The sequence below is a fragment of the Engystomops pustulosus genome, chromosome 4 (assembly GCF_040894005.1).
Source record: "Engystomops pustulosus chromosome 4, aEngPut4.maternal, whole genome shotgun sequence".
NCBI classification, from domain to species: domain Eukaryota; kingdom Metazoa; phylum Chordata; class Amphibia; order Anura; family Leptodactylidae; genus Engystomops; species Engystomops pustulosus.
Genome location: NC_092414.1, coordinates 196331517 through 196352637, shown reverse-complemented (window position 1 = coordinate 196352637; position 21121 = coordinate 196331517). Strand labels below are relative to the sequence as shown.

The following is a 21121-nucleotide window of genomic DNA, read 5'->3' as shown; positions in this document are numbered from 1 at the left end:
TAGGCTATAAATTAGGCTCTAGTCTAGAGAGTCACAAGGGAACTAGACAAGACCCTTGCAAGAAAATGCAAGATAGATGAGCAGACCCCATGTTCGCGTTCAGGTTCGGTCGGGCAAAACATGGAAATATTGATGGCTGGACAGCCAATGGCTATTCGGCCGCCATATCCGGCTGAACGTGAACGTCGGGTCCGCTCATCTCTAGTGACAACCTCTGTAGTCATATTGTTTGTCACCTAGATTTTGCAAGCACAGATCTAACTACAAAAATAGCTGAACAGAATATGACAGATAAAGATAATTGAAGGATTAATATTTCTGGGTTTTCATGGAGCACTGTGTAGGAGAGATTAGTAAGACGCCATCCCCCGGGGGATATATTTAGCTATGAATGGGCTAGAATTAGAGCGGGTATTGTCTGTGTGTAACAGCAGCCGTGACATGGAGGGGACGCGGCATTGTGTTCCCTATATAGTAATTAATCCCGTTCTGCCTCTCTTGTCCTTATTCTGTCCAGTCTCTTGTCCCAGACGTGTCCCTCGCTGCCCTCTCTCTCTCTCTCCTACAATTCCAGAGCTTCATAGTGTGAATTAACCCTGCAAGGCCTGTACATATCCCATACAACTGTATGTCAATGCATCATCCTAGGCTCTTCTGGCCCCCAATGGGTATATTGCCCCTCTTAGATATGTTTGACATATATGTTGGGTGCTTTCCTGGCATATGTAGGATACTTGCTAATTTATTCTGGGTAACCCCTGTGGTGTCAGGGGAGAGGGCCTAATCAACCCACTCCTCCAACTAACTGTAAAAAAAATAATCCAATGTATTTCTGCACTAAGCTCCTAGCAGAGTGAGTAAGGTAGGGTTTCACCGCCATCTACTGGCCAGTGTTAGTACTGTGTACTATTATAATATTTTAATATTCCCATTTACTGTTTATTATGTATGTGCCAGATCCTTCTAGAAGGGATAACCTGGAGTTAATAAAAGAGATGGTGTGGATGCACTACTCTCGTTGATTCTGTTAGATTCTTGTATTGGAATAAAGAGATGTGAATTGAAATCTACTGTGTCCTCCTATGTCCCTGGGATAGTCACATAATTTAGGAGGACTGCCCAGAGGAGAGGACCACCATGACCACCGACCATGGCCCATGCACCAAGGCCACTCAACTACTGGACCATAACCCCCTGATACACATTAGGCCCTTTGTGTTAGGGTTGCCGGCATCAGCACCCGGCATACCCGGGCAAGTCCTGGGGCCCTGCAATGCCAGGGGGCCCACAGCACTCATACTTCTCACTGCAGCTCACCTGGCTCTCAAAGGTGGCAGTAACGTGGCAGAATACAGCCTGGGAGACGAGCAGTTAAGTGATTGTTGCAGGATGTTGCTGGGTGCTAGGTGTGGAGGAGCCAGGTGTCAGCCAGGAATCACTGCACACAGACCTGCTCTGCAACCTGCCCACATACAAGGTGAAGGTAAGAGCCTTGCAACATAACTTCAGCTCCTGCAGTCCTGCAGCATAGAGGGGGTAGTTTCCCCCATGCTCTGCCCCTCTTTTCCAGAGTCAGGCCTCCCCCTGTTTTGCAGGACATGCTGAGAGTTGTAGTCCTGCAGGAACCAGTCACCCCCCCATATCCTCCAGGGCATGCTGGTTGTTGTAATCCAGCCAGGAGCCAGACCTCCTCCATGACATGCTGGGAGTTGTAGTCCAGCATGAACCAGGCCTCCATCCCTCATCCTGGACATGCTGAGAGTTGTAGTCCTGCAGGAACCAGTCACCCCCCCATATCCTCCAGGGCATGCTGGTTGTTGTAATCCAGCATGAGCCAGACCTCCTCAATGACATGCTGGGAGTTGTAGTCCAGCATGAACCAGGCCTCCATCCCTCATTCTGGACATGCCGAGAGTTGTGGTCCTGCAAGAACCATGCATCCCCTGTCCTCCAGGATATACTGGGAGTTGTAGTCTTGCATGAACCAGGCTTCCTGATCTCCTCTTCCTGCCAGGCTCCCCTGCTCTCCCCTCTCCTTCAGAGCATGCTGGGTGTTGTAGTCCTAACTTGTTCAAGTATGCTGGGTGTTGGCACCGGCCCTGGTGTGAGGACTGTATATACTGACGCTAGTTCTTCTTGATGTAATAGTACGTCATGGAGCACCAAGGGGTTGCCTCCTTAGTGTTCTAACATGGGGACTGTATATAATTATTCCATATAATAAAACTATGAGGGGCTGTTGTTTGTGTTTTTAATGAGTTCACTGTAAAGGGGCCCAATGAGGCTCTGTTGCCAGGGGCCTAATGAAACGTGGAGCCCGCCCAGGCACAATCCATAAGGAGAGTTGACCTCTTGCCTTAGGGCGCTGTCACACGTTGCGTTTGCAGACGCAGACGCAGACCAAACCGCGCCCACCGGGCGGTCCGCGGTCCAATCGCATCGGCGTTTCTCTATGTTTCTATTGAAAACGCCGATGCGATTGGACCGCGGACCGCCCGGTGGGCGCGGTTTGGTCTGCGTCTGCGTTTGCAAACGCAACGTGTGACAGCGCCCTTAGGAAGCAAAATTGGGAGGGGGGAAGGCCGCATCAGGGGCATGGTCACCTGCTACAAAGCAGGAACTGACACTTACAAATATTATCTCTTCACACCCGATGTCAGCATGGAGAGCCTGCTTCCGAAAAAATGGCAGTAAGTTCGGGTGCGATAACAAACAACAGCACCAATCAGATTTAAATCCAATACATCTCATTGCCAACAATTTTGTTGTTCTTATTTGTTTTGTTGTTTTTATGACATAAATAGAGCAGAACTTGGGTCTGAACAACACAAATGTGAATAAAGCCTAACTGTTTTAGTTAGGTGTACAGTACCTCGCCATATAGTGTGACTTGTACTAGATGTGTACAGTAGAAGTGGCATTTGCCAGTTGTCACCGTCTATGTCCTCAGGTGCACAACTATGTAGGACTGTAAGAAGATCATAGGTCTATATTTATCTGCTGGTCCCTGTCAGTGTCACATAGCACAGCACCCATCTGATGTGTTACGGGGGGAGGGGTAGGCAAGTTGAGAACTTCTGATTGGATAGGTCAGAGAGCAAAGGGTGCACATAGATTATCAGAGGATAAATCACAACTCGAGGGGACAAAGTGACAGAGCCGAGGTTGCGTAGCATGAGGCCCTGGTAGAACAGAGCACAAATATCTGGGTATATTTAGACCAGACGCCAACGTGAAGGCAGGAAGAGGAACATGAGTGAGGGAACATTCATATCTCTCCACCAAATCTCCCGCAGCTAAGGTCATCTGCATACAGGATGGATTATAAGGTCACTGTACACCCCCGCATCAATATCCATGGAGAAGCCCCCAACAAAATCTGCAGCCAAATTTATTTTTGTGGTGGATTTTAGTAGCAATTTCCCCTCTCTCTTCTTAATCAAAGTGGAATTGGGTTTTGGTGCTAAATTCAGCCCCAGATTCTGAGCCTCCCTTTATCAATGGGAGTTTCTGCGAAGGATCCCATTCGGAAAAATTCTGCAACTGCGCAAGGCAGATTCTAGGACTTTTTTTTTCACTACCCCTTTATGGGTTTTCGTTGTGTAAATCTGCATCGTAATTCCACATTTTCCACCCCGTGTGCATGGAGCCTTTAGGTGATATGATTTCTAGGAGGAGGCAAAAACATTTTGACGGAACGTATCGATACTAGCATTTTTCATGCCGGTCTTAATACCCTAATAGAATGCGGAATAACACTTTTTATTTATTTCATTTATTTTATTTATTTACTTTTTAGTAATTTCACAAAATTTTCTCTATTTCTACACACATCATCAGAATTCTTCTGGTTGCCCTTGGAAACAGACTACACTACATTCCCTATGCTGTCAGACATGTGACCCAGCAGTGTAGCTCCAAGTGTAAAGTTAACCATATATATTAGATGACCGTCGGCTTAACCTGAAGTCTATCCAATGTATATGAGACTCTCCCCAATGACCGATGTTAGAGGAAAGAAGGCTTGTGCATGATGTTGCATTCCCACATACCTGATCCTTTGTTCTCATTTGAGATTAGCCCCCACCAGAAGAGTCAAGTAGCAATTTACCATCCCCTTTCTTGCTCATCCCAATACATGTACACTTGGCCAAACCTTGACGTAGGGTCAGGGGGCTAAGATGAATTGTCGTCAGAATTACTCTTGCCTTCCCACAACATGACAGTGGTCATGGCTAGAGAACAAACCATCATTTAACACTAGAATATAGATAGTGCTGAATGTTATAAATTGTGGCGCATCATTTGAGTTTTCCAGATTCCAGGGATGATTGTTTTGGGATAGTTCTAGAACAACTGTTGAGCGTGAGCTGAGCTGGCACTGGATACAGGATATGGGATATGCTATCCCACTGACTTTGGGTATACGTATTAAACTCCCAACCTATGTATTTCATAAATCTGTAATGAGGTGATAATTTCACTGAAAAATCTGTTCTCAGAGATACATCTTACAGAGGTGCCCTTGAGCTGCGGGGCCCTGGGCCGCTGCCAAATTTGTCCTATTATTAAAGCAGACCTGTCCCAGCTCATTGGTCTTTCTGGATATTGATACTGCTCAAATATCCCTTCTCCTTCCCCTATAGTGTGCATCCGTCTCGCGTGCCCACTACTGAAAATTTCAATGACTGTTCCTATAGTTCAGGTTTTCTCTTCTGCTCAATTCTATACCAAAATGAATGCGACACCAGACAGTAGCGCCAAGCTGGTATTCCAGGAATTCCTACTAATTGTCCGGCATAGCTGAGCCAGCCGTATACTGCCAGCTGCCAGCTCTATAATTAGATGGTCCTTTGTGTTAGGCGTCACCATGCCCTGTACATAAGAGGCCATTACAGCAGACAACTAAATCTCTTAACTGGGAGATTTAGGGTCAATTCATTAGAATTTGTTTTTCCGCAGGGATTTTGATGCAGGAAATCAACAGCCCAATACAGTAGCATCAAAGTGAATGTGATTCCGAAAAAGTCATGCAGATAATGCGTTTTATTTTTCCTGTGAGGAAATTGTTGTGTGAATGTATGCATTTGATGCCATTTGAAATGACATCAAATTGGGTGAAAAAAAAAAAACCCCATGCGGAAAAAAAACGTGTGTAAATCCACAACACAAATCTGCACAAATTTACATGCAGATTTTCTTCAACTTGTGCAATCAGCTTTAAAGAAGTTGTCACAAGTATTTTAGTTATACACTATACAGAAGCATATAGCTATTCAGTGAGGGCCCGACTGCTAGGACCACCGCCAACCATGAGAACGCCCCCACTGATGGGTGCATCGACAGTTCTGATGCTCCATTCACAGTCTATGGGAGTACCAGAGACAGTCATGCAATGTGCTCCACCATTTCTGTCAGTCCCATACAATTGAATGGAGAGGCAGGACAAGCATCCATGTTCTCTGGAGAGATAGCGGTCCTGTTCTCCTGATCGGTGGGGCTCCCAGCAGATGGATTATTCCTGATCCATGAATTGAATACTTAGGACAACCCCTTTAAAAAAAATAATAATAAATAGCAAATTGGTGGGGACACCACCCAAAACTCAGCTACTCAATGCACAGAGAATGGAATAAGGAAGACCCAGGCAGAAGGCCTATGGTCCATAACAAAGAACAACTATTCTGCTGTAAAGGGGCAGTACACAGCTTTGATTGGATAAAGGGCAATTTTGGACTCTAAACCTCTGGTCCATAAGGAGCTGTGGGCGGGTTTAGTGTCCCAAATCGCCCTGACGGGTCCTCTTTATGGTATATCTAAACCATCTTTCCTTCATCCTATAATACTTTCTATCCTGATCTAAGCTTTGCAAATGCAAATTTTTGGCAGAGGCTACTGGGCATGAGGTGGTCTTTGCTCATGCATAAGTAGCCCCTCCAGTCCCGGCGGCTGCCACATTATGCACTCTGCCGAAAAATTTAAATATAAGTTAGATAAAGTTTACATCAGGTTAGGAAGTATTACATGATTAGGGAAAGACAGTTTCAAGCTTAGGGTTTTAGTAGGAACCTTGCGTCGGATCTAAGGTAGATAAGTAGATTCCTTTCACTAATGGCAGGGGGCATAACTAGGCGAGGCAGGGCCCATTGCAAACTTCTTAATGGGGCCCACCTTACCCTTAAAACTACAGATGTTTATACAATCGCACACATTTTATATACATATAAACACACTCATACACACATTTATGCACTCGTGTATACACTTAAACATATGCTATATACACATTTAATAAACACATAGGTGGGTATTTACCAGGGCTTCTGCACCACACCGGTGGCATAGAAGCCCTCAAATAATCCCAAATGCTAGCACTTGCAATTATTTCCCCCTTTCCGCTACCTCCACGTCAGGGGGGCGTGATGGACGGGCGTGGGGCCTAACACTGACACTTCAGGCCTCATAGCAGCTGCTATGCCTGCTACCCCTGTAGTTACTCCCCTGGTCTGCAGTAATCTATATACTGGTTATTCTGTATGATTTATAATCCCTTGGTTATATATGACTGCTGGGACACTACCATATGAGTGGTGGATTGTGCTAGCCCTCATCAGAGCCAAGTCAGAGGTTTCTCTGAGAGTGATGAGGCAAGAAGAGACTTTACATGGATCTAATACAAGTAAGTATGAGAGGTTAGAAGACGGCACAGAGAAGATGCAACAGAATGAATGAGAGGATGGAGTAAGGGGAAGGGGCTGCCAGGGGTGCAGGATGTAGGAAAGTCCAGTTGGATCAGTAGAGGAGACAGTATCAGAAGGAAAGAGAAGACCTTGTTAGGAAACACTTCCTACATCTTAGTGAATGTGTGGAAGATCTATTATCCCTTATAGGTTATATGATGTCGGGGGGGGGGGGGGTCAGTAAATGTGTATTTTAGAAGATGACAGAGGAAAATATGTAGAACACTGTGATAAGATGACATCCATGCTTTTGGTGCCTCTATTAATGTGGGTTTTGACATTATTGAGACCTATGTCGGGGGTTGACCTGGTAAATATGTTAAATAATCAAAGAAGAACTGGTGGTCCTGGTTAGTGTAGATGCACCATTGGTTAAGAGTTACCTGGGTTTGTCTCTTATTGATATTTATTACCTGGGTGTTTCCCATTATTTTGGGTGTCCCAGTTTTGTGGTCTCACTGCTGCACCCGTTTGGTGCCGGCTCTTTTCACAATCTGTGCCCCTTTCCTCCCGTCTGCGACCTCTGATCTCATAGAGTCAAATTCGTCCTCTGCCTGCCAGGGGCAGCCCAGGGGGGGAGGTGGGGGACACAAGGCCAAGGGGGTGGACATAGAGGATGGGCATTAAATGACACACGGGAACGACACAGGTAAACAAGGGGCCGGTGACACAGAAGGAAAAAAACAACAATGAGATGGGATAGAGAAAAATATAACAAATGAAAAATTCTTAGAAACATAGAAATTTCGAAGACAGATAAAACAGAAACTAGAGACAGAGTAGAGCATGTGTGATTCTGTACCAGGGCGCTTAATATCACCAAGACAAGACCGGAGTAACATCCTCTATTATCCTCCAGCAGTCAATTTACAATTCTGCTGGTTGTCATCGGAAACTGTCAACAAGGTTGTCGACAGAGCCCCAATAGTGGAGTGGTTATAGTGTACAGATCCAGGTTAGGTTGGGTTTACCATATGGTTTGGCTCTACGTTTTAAGGGTGGATTCTTAATATGTCCAATAGTGTCATCAAGGGGGACCTCTCTGAATGTATGCTCGGCAGAGGTCGGGATTGGATGCAATACTTTGCATCCGTCCATCAATGACATTGTAAAAATTCACTCAGCAGGAGGGAGCAGGATGGAAAGATGTAGCTTTGTGTTTTCCATAGTATATAATGTGTATATATATATATATATATATATATATATATGTATATATATATATATATATATATACACAAAGCGTATACTTTGGGAGCTTTCCTAATAATCTACTCCAAAAAATGAGATGTGAATGTAGCCTTAGACAGAAGACTGAGCTAAGTGATAACACTGAGCCAGAAAGGAATGCTGGAGGATTTCAGCTCTGAAGTTTGCATACAGTTCTGTAGCTTAATACAGGTTGTTACTCAGGGTTTGCATCAGCTATCACCTATTCAAAGTTTATGATCTCTGGGGAATAGGACTACTGGGTTCCTCCGGTCCAATGGGCAAATGCAATGGCAGCGTACATCTGTGATCAGGTTACTAAGCAAATAATGGGGAGTTTTAATAAGGTAAATAAAGCAAAAAAAGGGGGAGGGTTTACCAAGTGGGTGGGACTTACCATAAAAAGGGAGTGGTTTATCGGTTAAAGGGGATGCAACAACGTGGACGTTCTGCTTCAAAGCACACCAGCAAATAGGTAAAAATAAACTTACACCAGGAAGACTAAAGCTGCCTGGTATCATGAAGCTGGAGTATTGTAAGGCTGTCTAGTCTAATTTTGAGATGCCCAAATCTTTCGTATTAGTAAGCCTGCCCCATGTCTGTTCATCTGTATGAAAAACGTACCTCTCGATGCAGTACCGCGTACTTCAGGTAATTCGGAGTCTCACTTTCAAGCTCTTCTGGCTCTTGCAATGTCCCTTCAATAATCAAGTCTTCATTGTCCCCCAAATCTGTGGACCCTGGTGGTCCCACCCTGCGCAGGACCTTCCGAACTGTCTGTAGGCGGTATATTAGGAGATATATAAAGTGTTATCATAGTTTAACAAATGGCAATCAGTGGACTACTGGTACAATGTAGGAGAAGTAATACTATGCTCAAGACTATGGTTATATATATATATATATGGTGAGGGGCTTGTGGAGTCCTGGTGGATGCACTATATAACATGCATCCCATCAGGAGCAGTAGATGAAGCACACGCGGCCTCTCTTGACCCCAGTAACCCTTTAATATATGTTATATGCATATAAATAAGGTGACAAGTGACATAAAATTGCTCTAAAAACACCATTTCAAGGAGTTGCAAGTTGCAACAGCGCCACACCTGACCATGATTTTTGCAACTCATTTGTATAGAGATGAATAGCGATCAGTTGCAATACCACGCCCTACCCATGGTCAGGTGAGGCGCTGTTTTTGGAAGAAAGCAGATGTATTTTTCAACCACCAGGCAATCCCTTTAACTGGTGATTCGAAAGTTGGACCGATGGTGTTTACTGTTTTTACAGAAGTGGCTGCCATGCTCGGTGCAAAATCTGTAATATTAACGTAAATATATTGTGCAAAGTATCGATTAAGCAAATCAGACTACACACTGTCTTGGTTGTAGAAGAGCTGTGTGTACAAAACAGAAAGTTGCTGAACTTTGGATACTATGGAGCAATAGTCTGATTACATAAGTGCCTATGAGTATAATATATGTTACAAGTCTGTGAGTTGGATGTTAAAGGAAACCCACCATTTGATTTGATGCATTATGAAGCAAACATACCTTGAGACTGCTGTAGCTACACTGATGCAGGATCATATCTTGGTTAATCCCTGTGCTGAGTGGTTTTGCTAATAAAACAGATATAACATTATGATAATGAAGCTCTGTCACTTCTATGGCTCCTTTGGCGCTTGCTTTCCCGCTTCTCATAGCAGGAGAGTTTCTCTCTGCAGGAGATGATGATGCAATTAGTTATCTTCCTGCCAGACAGAATAATCAATTGCTGCACCATCCCCCAGCTGCTGTGTATGAGTGATCCAGCTCAGGTTGATGAGTGTTTGACTAGTCATGCTTAGTCATGCTTTACTTAGCAGCCATTTGTAATTCCAAGCTCACGCGTGTAACGTGTTACATGCTGACCCAGCTTTCCCAAGGTCCTGAATGTTATAATTGTTTTTTCTGCAAAACCACTCAGCTCAGGGATTAACCAAGATATGATCCTGCATCAGTGTAGCTACAGCATTCTCAAGGTATGTTTGCTTCATAATGCATCAAATCACATGGTAGGTTTCCTTTAAACACCAGCATATGTTTTTATGGCATGACCTAAGGGGTCTGAGTGTTACTCAGGTATCCCCCGTCAGGTGGAGTGGGGGCTTGGTTATCTGACAACAGATATGGAACTTATCATCTTGGCTAGTTAACCCCTAAGATGTCTTGGCTACTGATGACACCCTTTCCATGTCATAAAAACAATCAAAGAATTCTTCAGACATCACAGTATCCTCTAGTATACCCACCTTCTTCGTTACTATGTTCCCTTGCTCGTCTGTAAATTCTTCCTCTGTCACCTGCTCCCCAGGAATGTCAGGGACTTCATTCCCCTGCAATAGATGAAGGCCGTACATGACTATGAGGTAGGTGCAGCCGCAGGGAGACTTGTGTAGTCTGATGCTTTTTGGTATTATCGCACTATTTATAACTTTTTTATTGCATTTACAGACATTCACGATTACAGAGCCGTATGGCCGGGGCCTATTATGTCAGACTCATGTTTAATGGAGCTTGGCTAGATTGATCCGTAAATAGCTCACGAGATCACAAGTGCTATTTACAGGTCAATGGGTAGTTAAAAATGGCTGCAAGTAGCTGCTTTATTCAGACAGCGTCCTCATATACAGGCTACCCCCATTCACAAATATTCAGTAACTCCAAGCATGGAGAACAGTCCTATTACTAATATATATACTGGAGACTACATCCTATACACTGACATACAGAGCAGGGATCAGTCCTATAGTATAATGATATATATATATATACTGGAGACTACGTCCTATACACTGATATACAGAGCAGGGATCAGTCCTATTGTATAATGATATATATATACTGGAGACTACGTCCTATACACTGATATACAGAGCAGGGATCAGTCCTATGTATAATGATATATATATATATATACTGGAGACTACGTCCTATACACTGATATACAGAGCAGGGATCAGTCCTATGTATAATGATATATATATACTGGAGACTACGTCCTATACACTGATATACAGAGCAGGGATCAGTCCTATGTATAATGATATATATATATACTGGAGACTACGTCCTATACACTGATATACAGAGCAGGGATCAGTCCTATTGTATAATGATATATATATATATACTGGAGACTACATCCTATACACTGATATACAGAGCAGGGATCAGTCCTATGTATAATGATATATATATATATACTGGAGACTACATCCTATACACTGATATACAGAGCAGGGATCAGTCCTGTGTATAATGATATATATATATACTGGAGACTACGTCCTATACACTGATATACAGAGCAGAGATCAGTCCTATGTATAATGATATATATATACTGGAGACTACGTCCTATACACTGATATACAGAGCAGGGATCAGTCCTATTGTATAATGATATATATATACGGGAGAATACGTCCTATACACTGATATACAGAGCAGAGATCAGTCCTATGTATAATGATATATATATATATACTGGAGACTACATCCTATACACTGATATACAGAGCAGGGATCAGTCCTATAGTATAATGATATATATATATACTGGAGACTACGTCCTATACACTGATATACAGAGCAGGGATCAGTCCTATGTATAATGATATATATATATATATACTGGAGACTACGTCCTATACACTGATATACAGAGCAGGGATCAGTCCTATGTATAATGATATATATATATATATATACTGGAGACTACGTCCTATACACTGATATACAGAGCAGGGATCAGTCCTATAGTATAATGATATATATATATACTGGAGACTACGTCCTATACACTGATATACAGAGCAGGGATCAGTCCTATGTATAATGATATATATATATATATACTGGAGACTACGTCCTATACACTGATATACAGAGCAGGGATCAGTCCTATGTATAATGATATATATATATATACTGGAGACTACGTCCTATACACTGATATACAGAGCAGGGATCAGTCCTATTGTATAATGATATATATATATATACTGGAGACTACGTCCTATACACTGATATACAGAGCAGGGATCAGTCCTATTGTATAATGATATATATATATACTGGAGACTACGTCCTATACACTGATATACAGAGCAGGGATCAGTCCTATAGTATAATGATATATATATATATACTGGAGACTACGTCCTATACACTGATATACAGAGCAGAGATCAGTCCTATGTATAATGATATATATATATATACTGGAGACTACATCCTATACACTGATATACAGAGCAGGGATCAGTCCTATGTATAATGATATATATATATACTGGAGACTACGTCCTATACACTGATATACAGAGCAGGGATCAGTCCTATAGTATAATGATATATATATATACTGGAGACTACGTCCTATACACTGATATACAGAGCAGGGATCAGTCCTATGTATAATGATATATATATATATACTGGAGACTACGTCCTATACACTGATATACAGAGCAGAGATCAGTCCTATGTATAATGATATATATATATATATATACTGGAGACTACGTCCTATACACTGATATACAGAGCAGTGATCAGTCCTATGTATAATGATATATATATATACTGGAGACTACGTCCTATACACTGATATACAGAGCAGGGATCAGTCCTATGTATAATGATATATATATATATATACTGGAGACTACATCCTATACACTGATATACAGAGCAGGGATCAGTCCTATGTATAATGATATATATATATATATACTGGAGACTACGTCCTATACACTGATATACAGAGCAGGGATCAGTCCTATGTATAATGATATATATATATATATATATACTGGAGACTACGTCCTATACACTGATATACAGAGCAGGGATCAGTCCTATGTATAATGATATATATATATATATACTGGAGACTACGTCCTATACACTGATATACAGAGCAGGGATCAGTCCTATTGTATAATGATATATATATACTGGAGACTACATCCTATACACTGATATACAGAGCAGGGATCAGTCCTATGTATAATGATATATATATATATATATACTGGAGACTACGTCCTATACACTGATATACAGAGCAGGGATCAGTCCTATTGTATAATGATATATATATACTGGAGACTACATCCTATACACTGATATACAGAGCAGGGATCAGTCCTATAGTATAATGATATATATATATACTGGAGACTACATCCTATACACTGATATACAGAGCAGGGATCAGTCCTATAGTATAATGATATATATATATACTGGAGACTACGTCCTATACACTGATATACAGAGCAGAGATCAGTCCTATTGTATAATGATATATATATATACTGGAGACTACGTCCTATACACTGATATACAGAGCAGGGATCAGTCCTATGTATAATGATATATATATATATACTGGAGACTACGTCCTATACACTGATATACAGAGCAGAGATCAGTCCTATTGTATAATGATATATATATATACTGGAGACTACGTCCTATACACTGATATACAGAGCAGGGATCAGTCCTATGTATAATGATATATATATATATACTGGAGACTACATCCTATACACTGATATACAGAGCAGGGATCAGTCCTATGTATAATGATATATATATATATATACTGGAGACTACATCCTATACACTGATATACAGAGCAGGGATCAGTCCTATGTATAATGATATATATATATACTGGAGACTACATCCTATACACTGATATACAGAGCAGAGATCAGTCCTATAGTATAATGATATATATATATACTGGAGACTACGTCCTATACACTGATATACAGAGCAGGGATCAGTCCTATGTATAATGATATATATATATACTGGAGACTACGTCCTATACACTGATATACAGAGCAGGCATCAGTCCTATGTATAATGATATATATATATATACTGGAGACTACATCCTATACACTGATATACAGAGCAGGGATCAGTCCTATGTATAATGATATATATATATATATACTGGAGACTACATCCTATACACTGATATACAGAGCAGGGATCAGTCCTATGTATAATGATATATATATATATACTGGAGACTACGTCCTATACACTGATATACAGAGCAGGGATCAGTCCTATGTATAATGATATATATATATACTGGAGACTACGTCCTATACACTGATATACAGAGCAGGGATCAGTCCTATGTATAATGATATATATATATATACTGGAGACTACGTCCTATACACTGATATACAGAGCAGGGATCAGTCCTATGTATAATGATATATATATATACTGGAGACTACGTCCTATACACTGATATACAGAGCAGGGATCAGTCCTATGTATAATGATATATATATATACTGGAGACTACATCCTATACACTGATATACAGAGCAGGGATCAGTCCTATTGTATAATGATATATATATATATATACTGGAGACTACATCCTATACACTGATATACAGAGCAGAGATCAGTCCTATAGTATAATGATATATATATATATACTGGAGACTACGTCCTATACACTGATATACAGAGCAGGGATCAGTCCTATGTATAATGATATATATATATATACTGGAGACTACGTCCTATACACTGATATACAGAGCAGGGATCAGTCCTATGTATAATGATATATATATATACTGGAGACTACGTCCTATACACTGATATACAGAGCAGGGATCAGTCCTATGTATAATGATATATATATATATACTGGAGACTACGTCCTATACACTGATATACAGAGCAGGGATCAGTCCTATGTATAATGATATATATATATATATATATACTGGAGACTACGTCCTATACACTGATATACAGAGCAGAGATCAGTCCTATGTATAATGATATATATATATATATATACTGGAGACTACGTCCTATACACTGATATACAGAGCAGGGATCAGTCCTATGTATAATGATATATATATATATACTGGAGACTACGTCCTATACACTGATATACAGAGCAGAGATCAGTCCTATTGTATAATGATATATATATATATACTGGAGACTACGTCCTATACACTGATATACAGAGCAGGGATCAGTCCTATGTATAATGATATATATATATATACTGGAGACTACATCCTATACACTGATATACAGAGCAGGGATCAGTCCTATGTATAATGATATATATATATATATACTGGAGACTACATCCTATACACTGATATACAGAGCAGGGATCAGTCCTATGTATAATGATATATATATATATACTGGAGACTACATCCTATACACTGATATACAGAGCAGGGATCAGTCCTATGTATAATGATATATATATATATTCTGGAGACTACGTCCTATACACTGATATACAGAGCAGGGATCAGTCCTATGTATAATGATATATATATATACTGGAGACTACGTCCTATACACTGATATACAGAGCAGGGATCAGTCCTATGTATAATGATATATATATATATATACTGGAGACTACGTCCTATACACTGATATACAGAGCAGGGATCAGTCCTATGTATAATGATATATATATATACTGGAGACTACGTCCTATACACTGATATACAGAGCAGGGATCAGTCCTATAGTATAATGATATATATATATATATATATATACTGGAGACTACGTCCTATACACTGATATACAGAGCAGAGATCAGTCCTATGTATAATGATATATATATATATATATACTGGAGACTACATCCTATACACTGATATACAGAGCAGGGATCAGTCCTATGTATAATGATATATATATATACTGGAGACTACGTCCTATACACTGATATACAGAGCAGGGATCAGTCCTATGTATAATGATATATATATATATACTGGAGACTACGTCCTATACACTGATATACAGAGCAGGGATCAGTCCTATAGTATAATGATATATATATATACTGGAGACTACGTCCTATACACTGATATACAGAGCAGGGATCAGTCCTATAGTATAATGATATATATATATATACTGGAGACTACGTCCTATACACTGATATACAGAGCAGGGATCAGTCCTATGTATAATGATATATATATATATACTGGAGACTACGTCCTATACACTGATATACAGAGCAGGGATCAGTCCTATGTATAATGATATATATATATATACTGGAGACTACGTCCTATACACTGATATACAGAGCAGGGATCAGTCCTATAGTATAATGATATATATATATATACTGGAGACTACGTCCTATACACTGATATACAGAGCAGGGATCAGTCCTATGTATAATGATATATATATATACTGGAGACTACGTCCTATACACTGATATACAGAGCAGAGATCAGTCCTATGTATAATGATATATATATATATATATATACTGGAGACTACGTCCTATACACTGATATACAGAGCAGGGATCAGTCCTATGTATAATGATATATATATATATACTGGAGACTACGTCCTATACACTGATATACAGAGCAGGGATCAGTCCTATAGTATAATGATATATATATATATACTGGAGACTACATCCTATACACTGATATACAGAGCAGGGATCAGTCCTATGTATAATGATATATATATATATATACTGGAGACTACATCCTATACACTGATATACAGAGCAGGGATCAGTCCTATGTATAATGATATATATACTGGAGACTACGTCCTATACACTGATATACAGAGCAGAGATCAGTCCTATAGTATAATGATATATATATACTGGAGACTACATCCTATACACTGATATACAGAGCAGAGATCAGTCCTATGTATAATGATATATATATATATACTGGAGACTACATCCTATACACTGATATACAGAGCAGAGATCAGTCCTATGTATAATGATATATATATATATACTGGAGACTACATCCTATACACTGATATACAGAGCAGAGATCAGTCCTATGTAAAATGATATATATATATACTGGAGACTACATCCTATACACTGATATACAGAGCAGGGATCAGTCCTATTGTATAATGATATATATATATATATACTGGAGACTACGTCCTATACACTGATATACAGAGCAGGGATCAGTCCTATGTATAATGATATATATTCTGGAGACTACGTCCTATACACTGATATACAGAGCACGGATCAGTCCTATGTATAATGATATATATATATACTGGAGACTACGTCCTATACACTGATATACAGAGCAGGGATCAGTCCTATGTATAATGATATATATATATACTGGAGACTGCGTCCTATACACTGATATACAGAGCAGGGATCAGTCCTGTGTATAATGATATATATATATATATATATACTGGAGACTACGTCCTATACACTGATATACAGAGCAGGGATCAGTCCTATGTATAATGATATATATATATATATACTGGAGACTACAGGATCAGTCCTGTGTATAATGATATATATATATATACTGGAGACTGCGTCCTATACACTGATATACAGAGCAGGGATCAGTCCTATGTATAATGATATATATATACTGGAGACTACGTCCTATACACTGATATACAGAGCAGGGATCAGTCCTGTGTATAATGATATATATATATATACTGGAGACTACGTCCTATACACTGATATACAGAGCAGGGATCAGTCCTATGTATAATGATATATATATATATACTGGAGACTACGTCCTATACACTGATATACAGAGCAGGGATCAGTCCTATGTATAATGATATATATATATACTGGAGACTACGTCCTATACACTGATATACAGAGCAGGGATCAGTCCTATGTATAATGATATATATATATACTGGAGACTACGTCCTATACACTGATATACAGAGCAGGGATCAGTCCTATTGTATAATGATATATATATATATACTGGAGATTACGTCCTATACACTGATATACAGAGCAGAGATCAGTCCTATGTATAATGATATATATATATACTGGAGACTACATCCTATACACTGATATACAGAGCAGGGATCAGTCCTATGTATAATGATATATATATATACTGGAGACTACGTCCTATACACTGATATACAGAGCAGGGATCAGTCCTGTGTATAATGATATATATATATATACTGGAGACTACGTCCTATACACTGATATACAGAGCAGGGATCAGTCCTATGTATAATGATATATATATATACTGGAGACTACGTCCTATACACTGATATACAGAGCAGGGATCAGTCCTGTGTATAATGATATATATATATATACTGGAGACTACGTCCTATACACTGATATACTGAGCAGGGATCAGTCCTGTGTATAATGATATATATATATATACTGGAGACTACGTCCTATACACTGATATACAGAGCAGGGATCAGTCCTATGTATAATGATATATATATATATATACTGGAGACTACGTCCTATACACTGATATACAGAGCAGATATCAGTCCTATAGTATAATGATATATATATATACTGGAGACTACGTCCTATACACTGATATACAGAGCAGAGATCAGTCCTATGTATAATGATATATATATATACTGGAGACTGCGTCCTATACACTGATATACAGAGCAGGGATCAGTCCTATGTATAATGATATATATATATATATATATATATATATACTGGAGACTACGTCCTATACACTGATATACTGAGCAGGGATCAGTCCTGTGTATAATGATATATATATATACTGGAGACTACGTCCTATACACTGATATACAGAGCAGAGATCAGTCCTATTGTATAATGATATATATATATATACTGGAGACTACGTCCTATACACTGATATACAGAGCAGGGATCAGTCCTATGTATAATGATATATATATATATACTGGAGACTACGTCCTATACACTGATATACAGAGCAGATATCAGTCCTATAGTATAATGATATATATATATACTGGAGACTACGTCCTATACACTGATATACAGAGCAGAGATCAGTCCTATGTATAATGATATATATATATATATATATATATATATACTGGAGACTACGTCCTATACACTGATATACAGAGCAGGGATCAGTCCTATGTATAATGATATATATATATACTGGAGACTGCGTCCTATACACTGATATACAGAGCAGGGATCAGTCCTATGTATAATGATATATATATATATATATATATATACTGGAGACTACGTCCTATACACTGATATACAGAGCAGATATCAGTCCTATAGTATAATGATATATATATATACTGGAGACTACATCCTATACACTGATATACAGTCATATGTATAATGATGTATGTATATACAATTACATCACGCCCTTTTACCTTGACAATGACCCTCCTTCGTACCACCTTGGTGGTCAGCGTCTCCTCGTCGTCGTCCACGCCTCCTTCCCCCAGCTCCCGGTCTAGCTCAGTATGTAGACGGCGCAGTACATACTTTGCAGCTCCACGTACAATGTGCACCACATTTTGACAGCTCACCACAAAAAATCCAATCAGGACTATGCAGACCCCCAATTGGGTCAGGAAACCCCACATTTTGCTTTTAACTACCTATAACCAAGCAGCGGACTAAAAATCTTCTTAATATATAAAACTAGCGTAACTAGGGCTATGTTGGTCTCACCCCAGGCTTAAATAGGACATAGACATACTGCTTCATGTCCTAAATTACCCTATAATTTACATTGAGTCCTACAGAGTAATGGGGCGACAATAGACAGGTCCTGGGTGTATAAATAGCCCGATTCTCTTCTGGATGTCAGAAAGACGTCCGGCTGTAATAAATCCCACCGATCAGATCTTCCTCCAGACAGAATCCGAATGACAGCCCTGAAATCTGCAAATGTTTCCCCCTGTTCAGGTCTAGGGGCTGGGGGGAAGCCCCATAAGCAATCTCCAGGGTAGATGTCAGTCTGTGTGTATGTGAACGTCTCAGCTGTTTCATGGGGAGGGTCTGAAATTGGACCCGGTGGGAAGTAAGGCGGAGAGACATTTAATAACCCTCAAAATGGAAAGAGAGGGACGTATAACCTCCGAGCTCGACTGAAAGTCATCACCAGTGACATTTCCACCGGTATCCCGGTACAGTGCAAAATATTGGATTTCCATAAGATACATCTTTTGTTTTTAATCCATTACCCTGTCCTTAGGGCACTTACCCCTACCCGCCGGCTGGAGCTGTACACAGTGCTCTGTTGCGTTACTCGTATCCTTGCGCTGCCCTTAAATGTTGGGTGAAGTTCTTCATACGGCAAGGGAGCACCATTGTCCTGGTGAGGAGACCGGCGAGGAGAAGACGGTGAAGGGGCCTCCGTGCTCCAGTCTAGTACCCTGCAGAATGGGAAGACAAAAGATATCTATCACCGTGGTCTGTGCTGGTCTATAGTTAGGGATGGCGTCACCTACTAGTACTAGTAGGCCTTATCTATGAAATGCACCTAGACTTGTAAGAAACCCATGTTCTTGAGTTATCATTGGCGTAGGTATAAAGGGTATGGACAAGCACTCTCCAAGAACCTCAGAGGAGCCACACTGGTCTATGGTCAATGCCTGGCTAAACTTGGCCAAAGTAGACACTCCCAGGTTGATGGTCGTAAGCAAGGACTAATGACTGACATGTCTGGCCAATGTTTAGATTTCCATCACTCAGAAGGTTCTTCTGTCGTGAAGGTGAACTTACCTCTCTACTTTACCACCTGTCACTCTGCACGTTGTAGGGGTCTCAGTTATCCGGGCTTGGACCCGTTCTGGTCCTGTAAATGAGACACATGATTGTTTAGGTATCATTGTCCATCCCCTCTCTTTCTCTTTGGTTTTCTCCCACCACAATCTTTATCCTCTGACCTCCAGCTTCCGTATCCTCCTCATCCAGATCAGGGGAGCCCGAAGATGGACGTGGCGGGGCATCCCACTCATCCTCAGCTTTGCTGCAATCCAGGGATGAGTCTTCAGGAGCCACCAGGGATGGGGACAGGCCAGAGGCCCAGAGAGGAAGGTCAGGCAAATCAAGCACCCCGTCTGGCTCGGCTGTGGCCATAGGTACTCCGTCCAAAATGGAAGCTTCACTCCAGTACGGCTCCAGTCGCAGTGGGGAGGGTAGGGAGTAGTTGAGAGAGGCCGGGGAAAGCAGCTCATCCTGCGACATGGGGTTACCTATGGGAGGGTAGGATGGGGAAGGGGATGTCACACTCACTC

At 40.5% G+C, this 21121-nt stretch overlaps 1 protein-coding gene across 4 annotated transcripts in view; it reads right to left on the bottom strand.

Moving 5' to 3' along the window:
• ANK1 (ankyrin 1) overlaps positions 1-21121 on the bottom strand; it is a 197051-nt gene that overhangs the window by 2511 nt on the left and 173419 nt on the right. For 2 of the 4 annotated variants that reach the window (XM_072149293.1, XM_072149294.1), the window contains 6 exons: positions 20771-21079; positions 20607-20679; positions 20086-20257; positions 10243-10326; positions 8574-8726; positions 7154-7294 (listed from right to left, as the gene is read on the bottom strand). In XM_072149293.1, coding sequence (XP_072005394.1) covers positions 7196-7294; positions 8574-8726; positions 10243-10326; positions 20086-20257; positions 20607-20679; positions 20771-21079 — 890 coding nt within the window. In that variant the 3' untranslated portion in view covers positions 7154-7195. Of the gene's footprint in view, positions 1-7153; positions 7295-8573; positions 8727-10242; positions 10327-19246; positions 19876-20085; positions 20258-20606; positions 20680-20770; positions 21080-21121 lie in introns of those variants that run through there. The other 2 variants (XM_072149295.1, XM_072149296.1) reach the window with 2 other exon arrangements.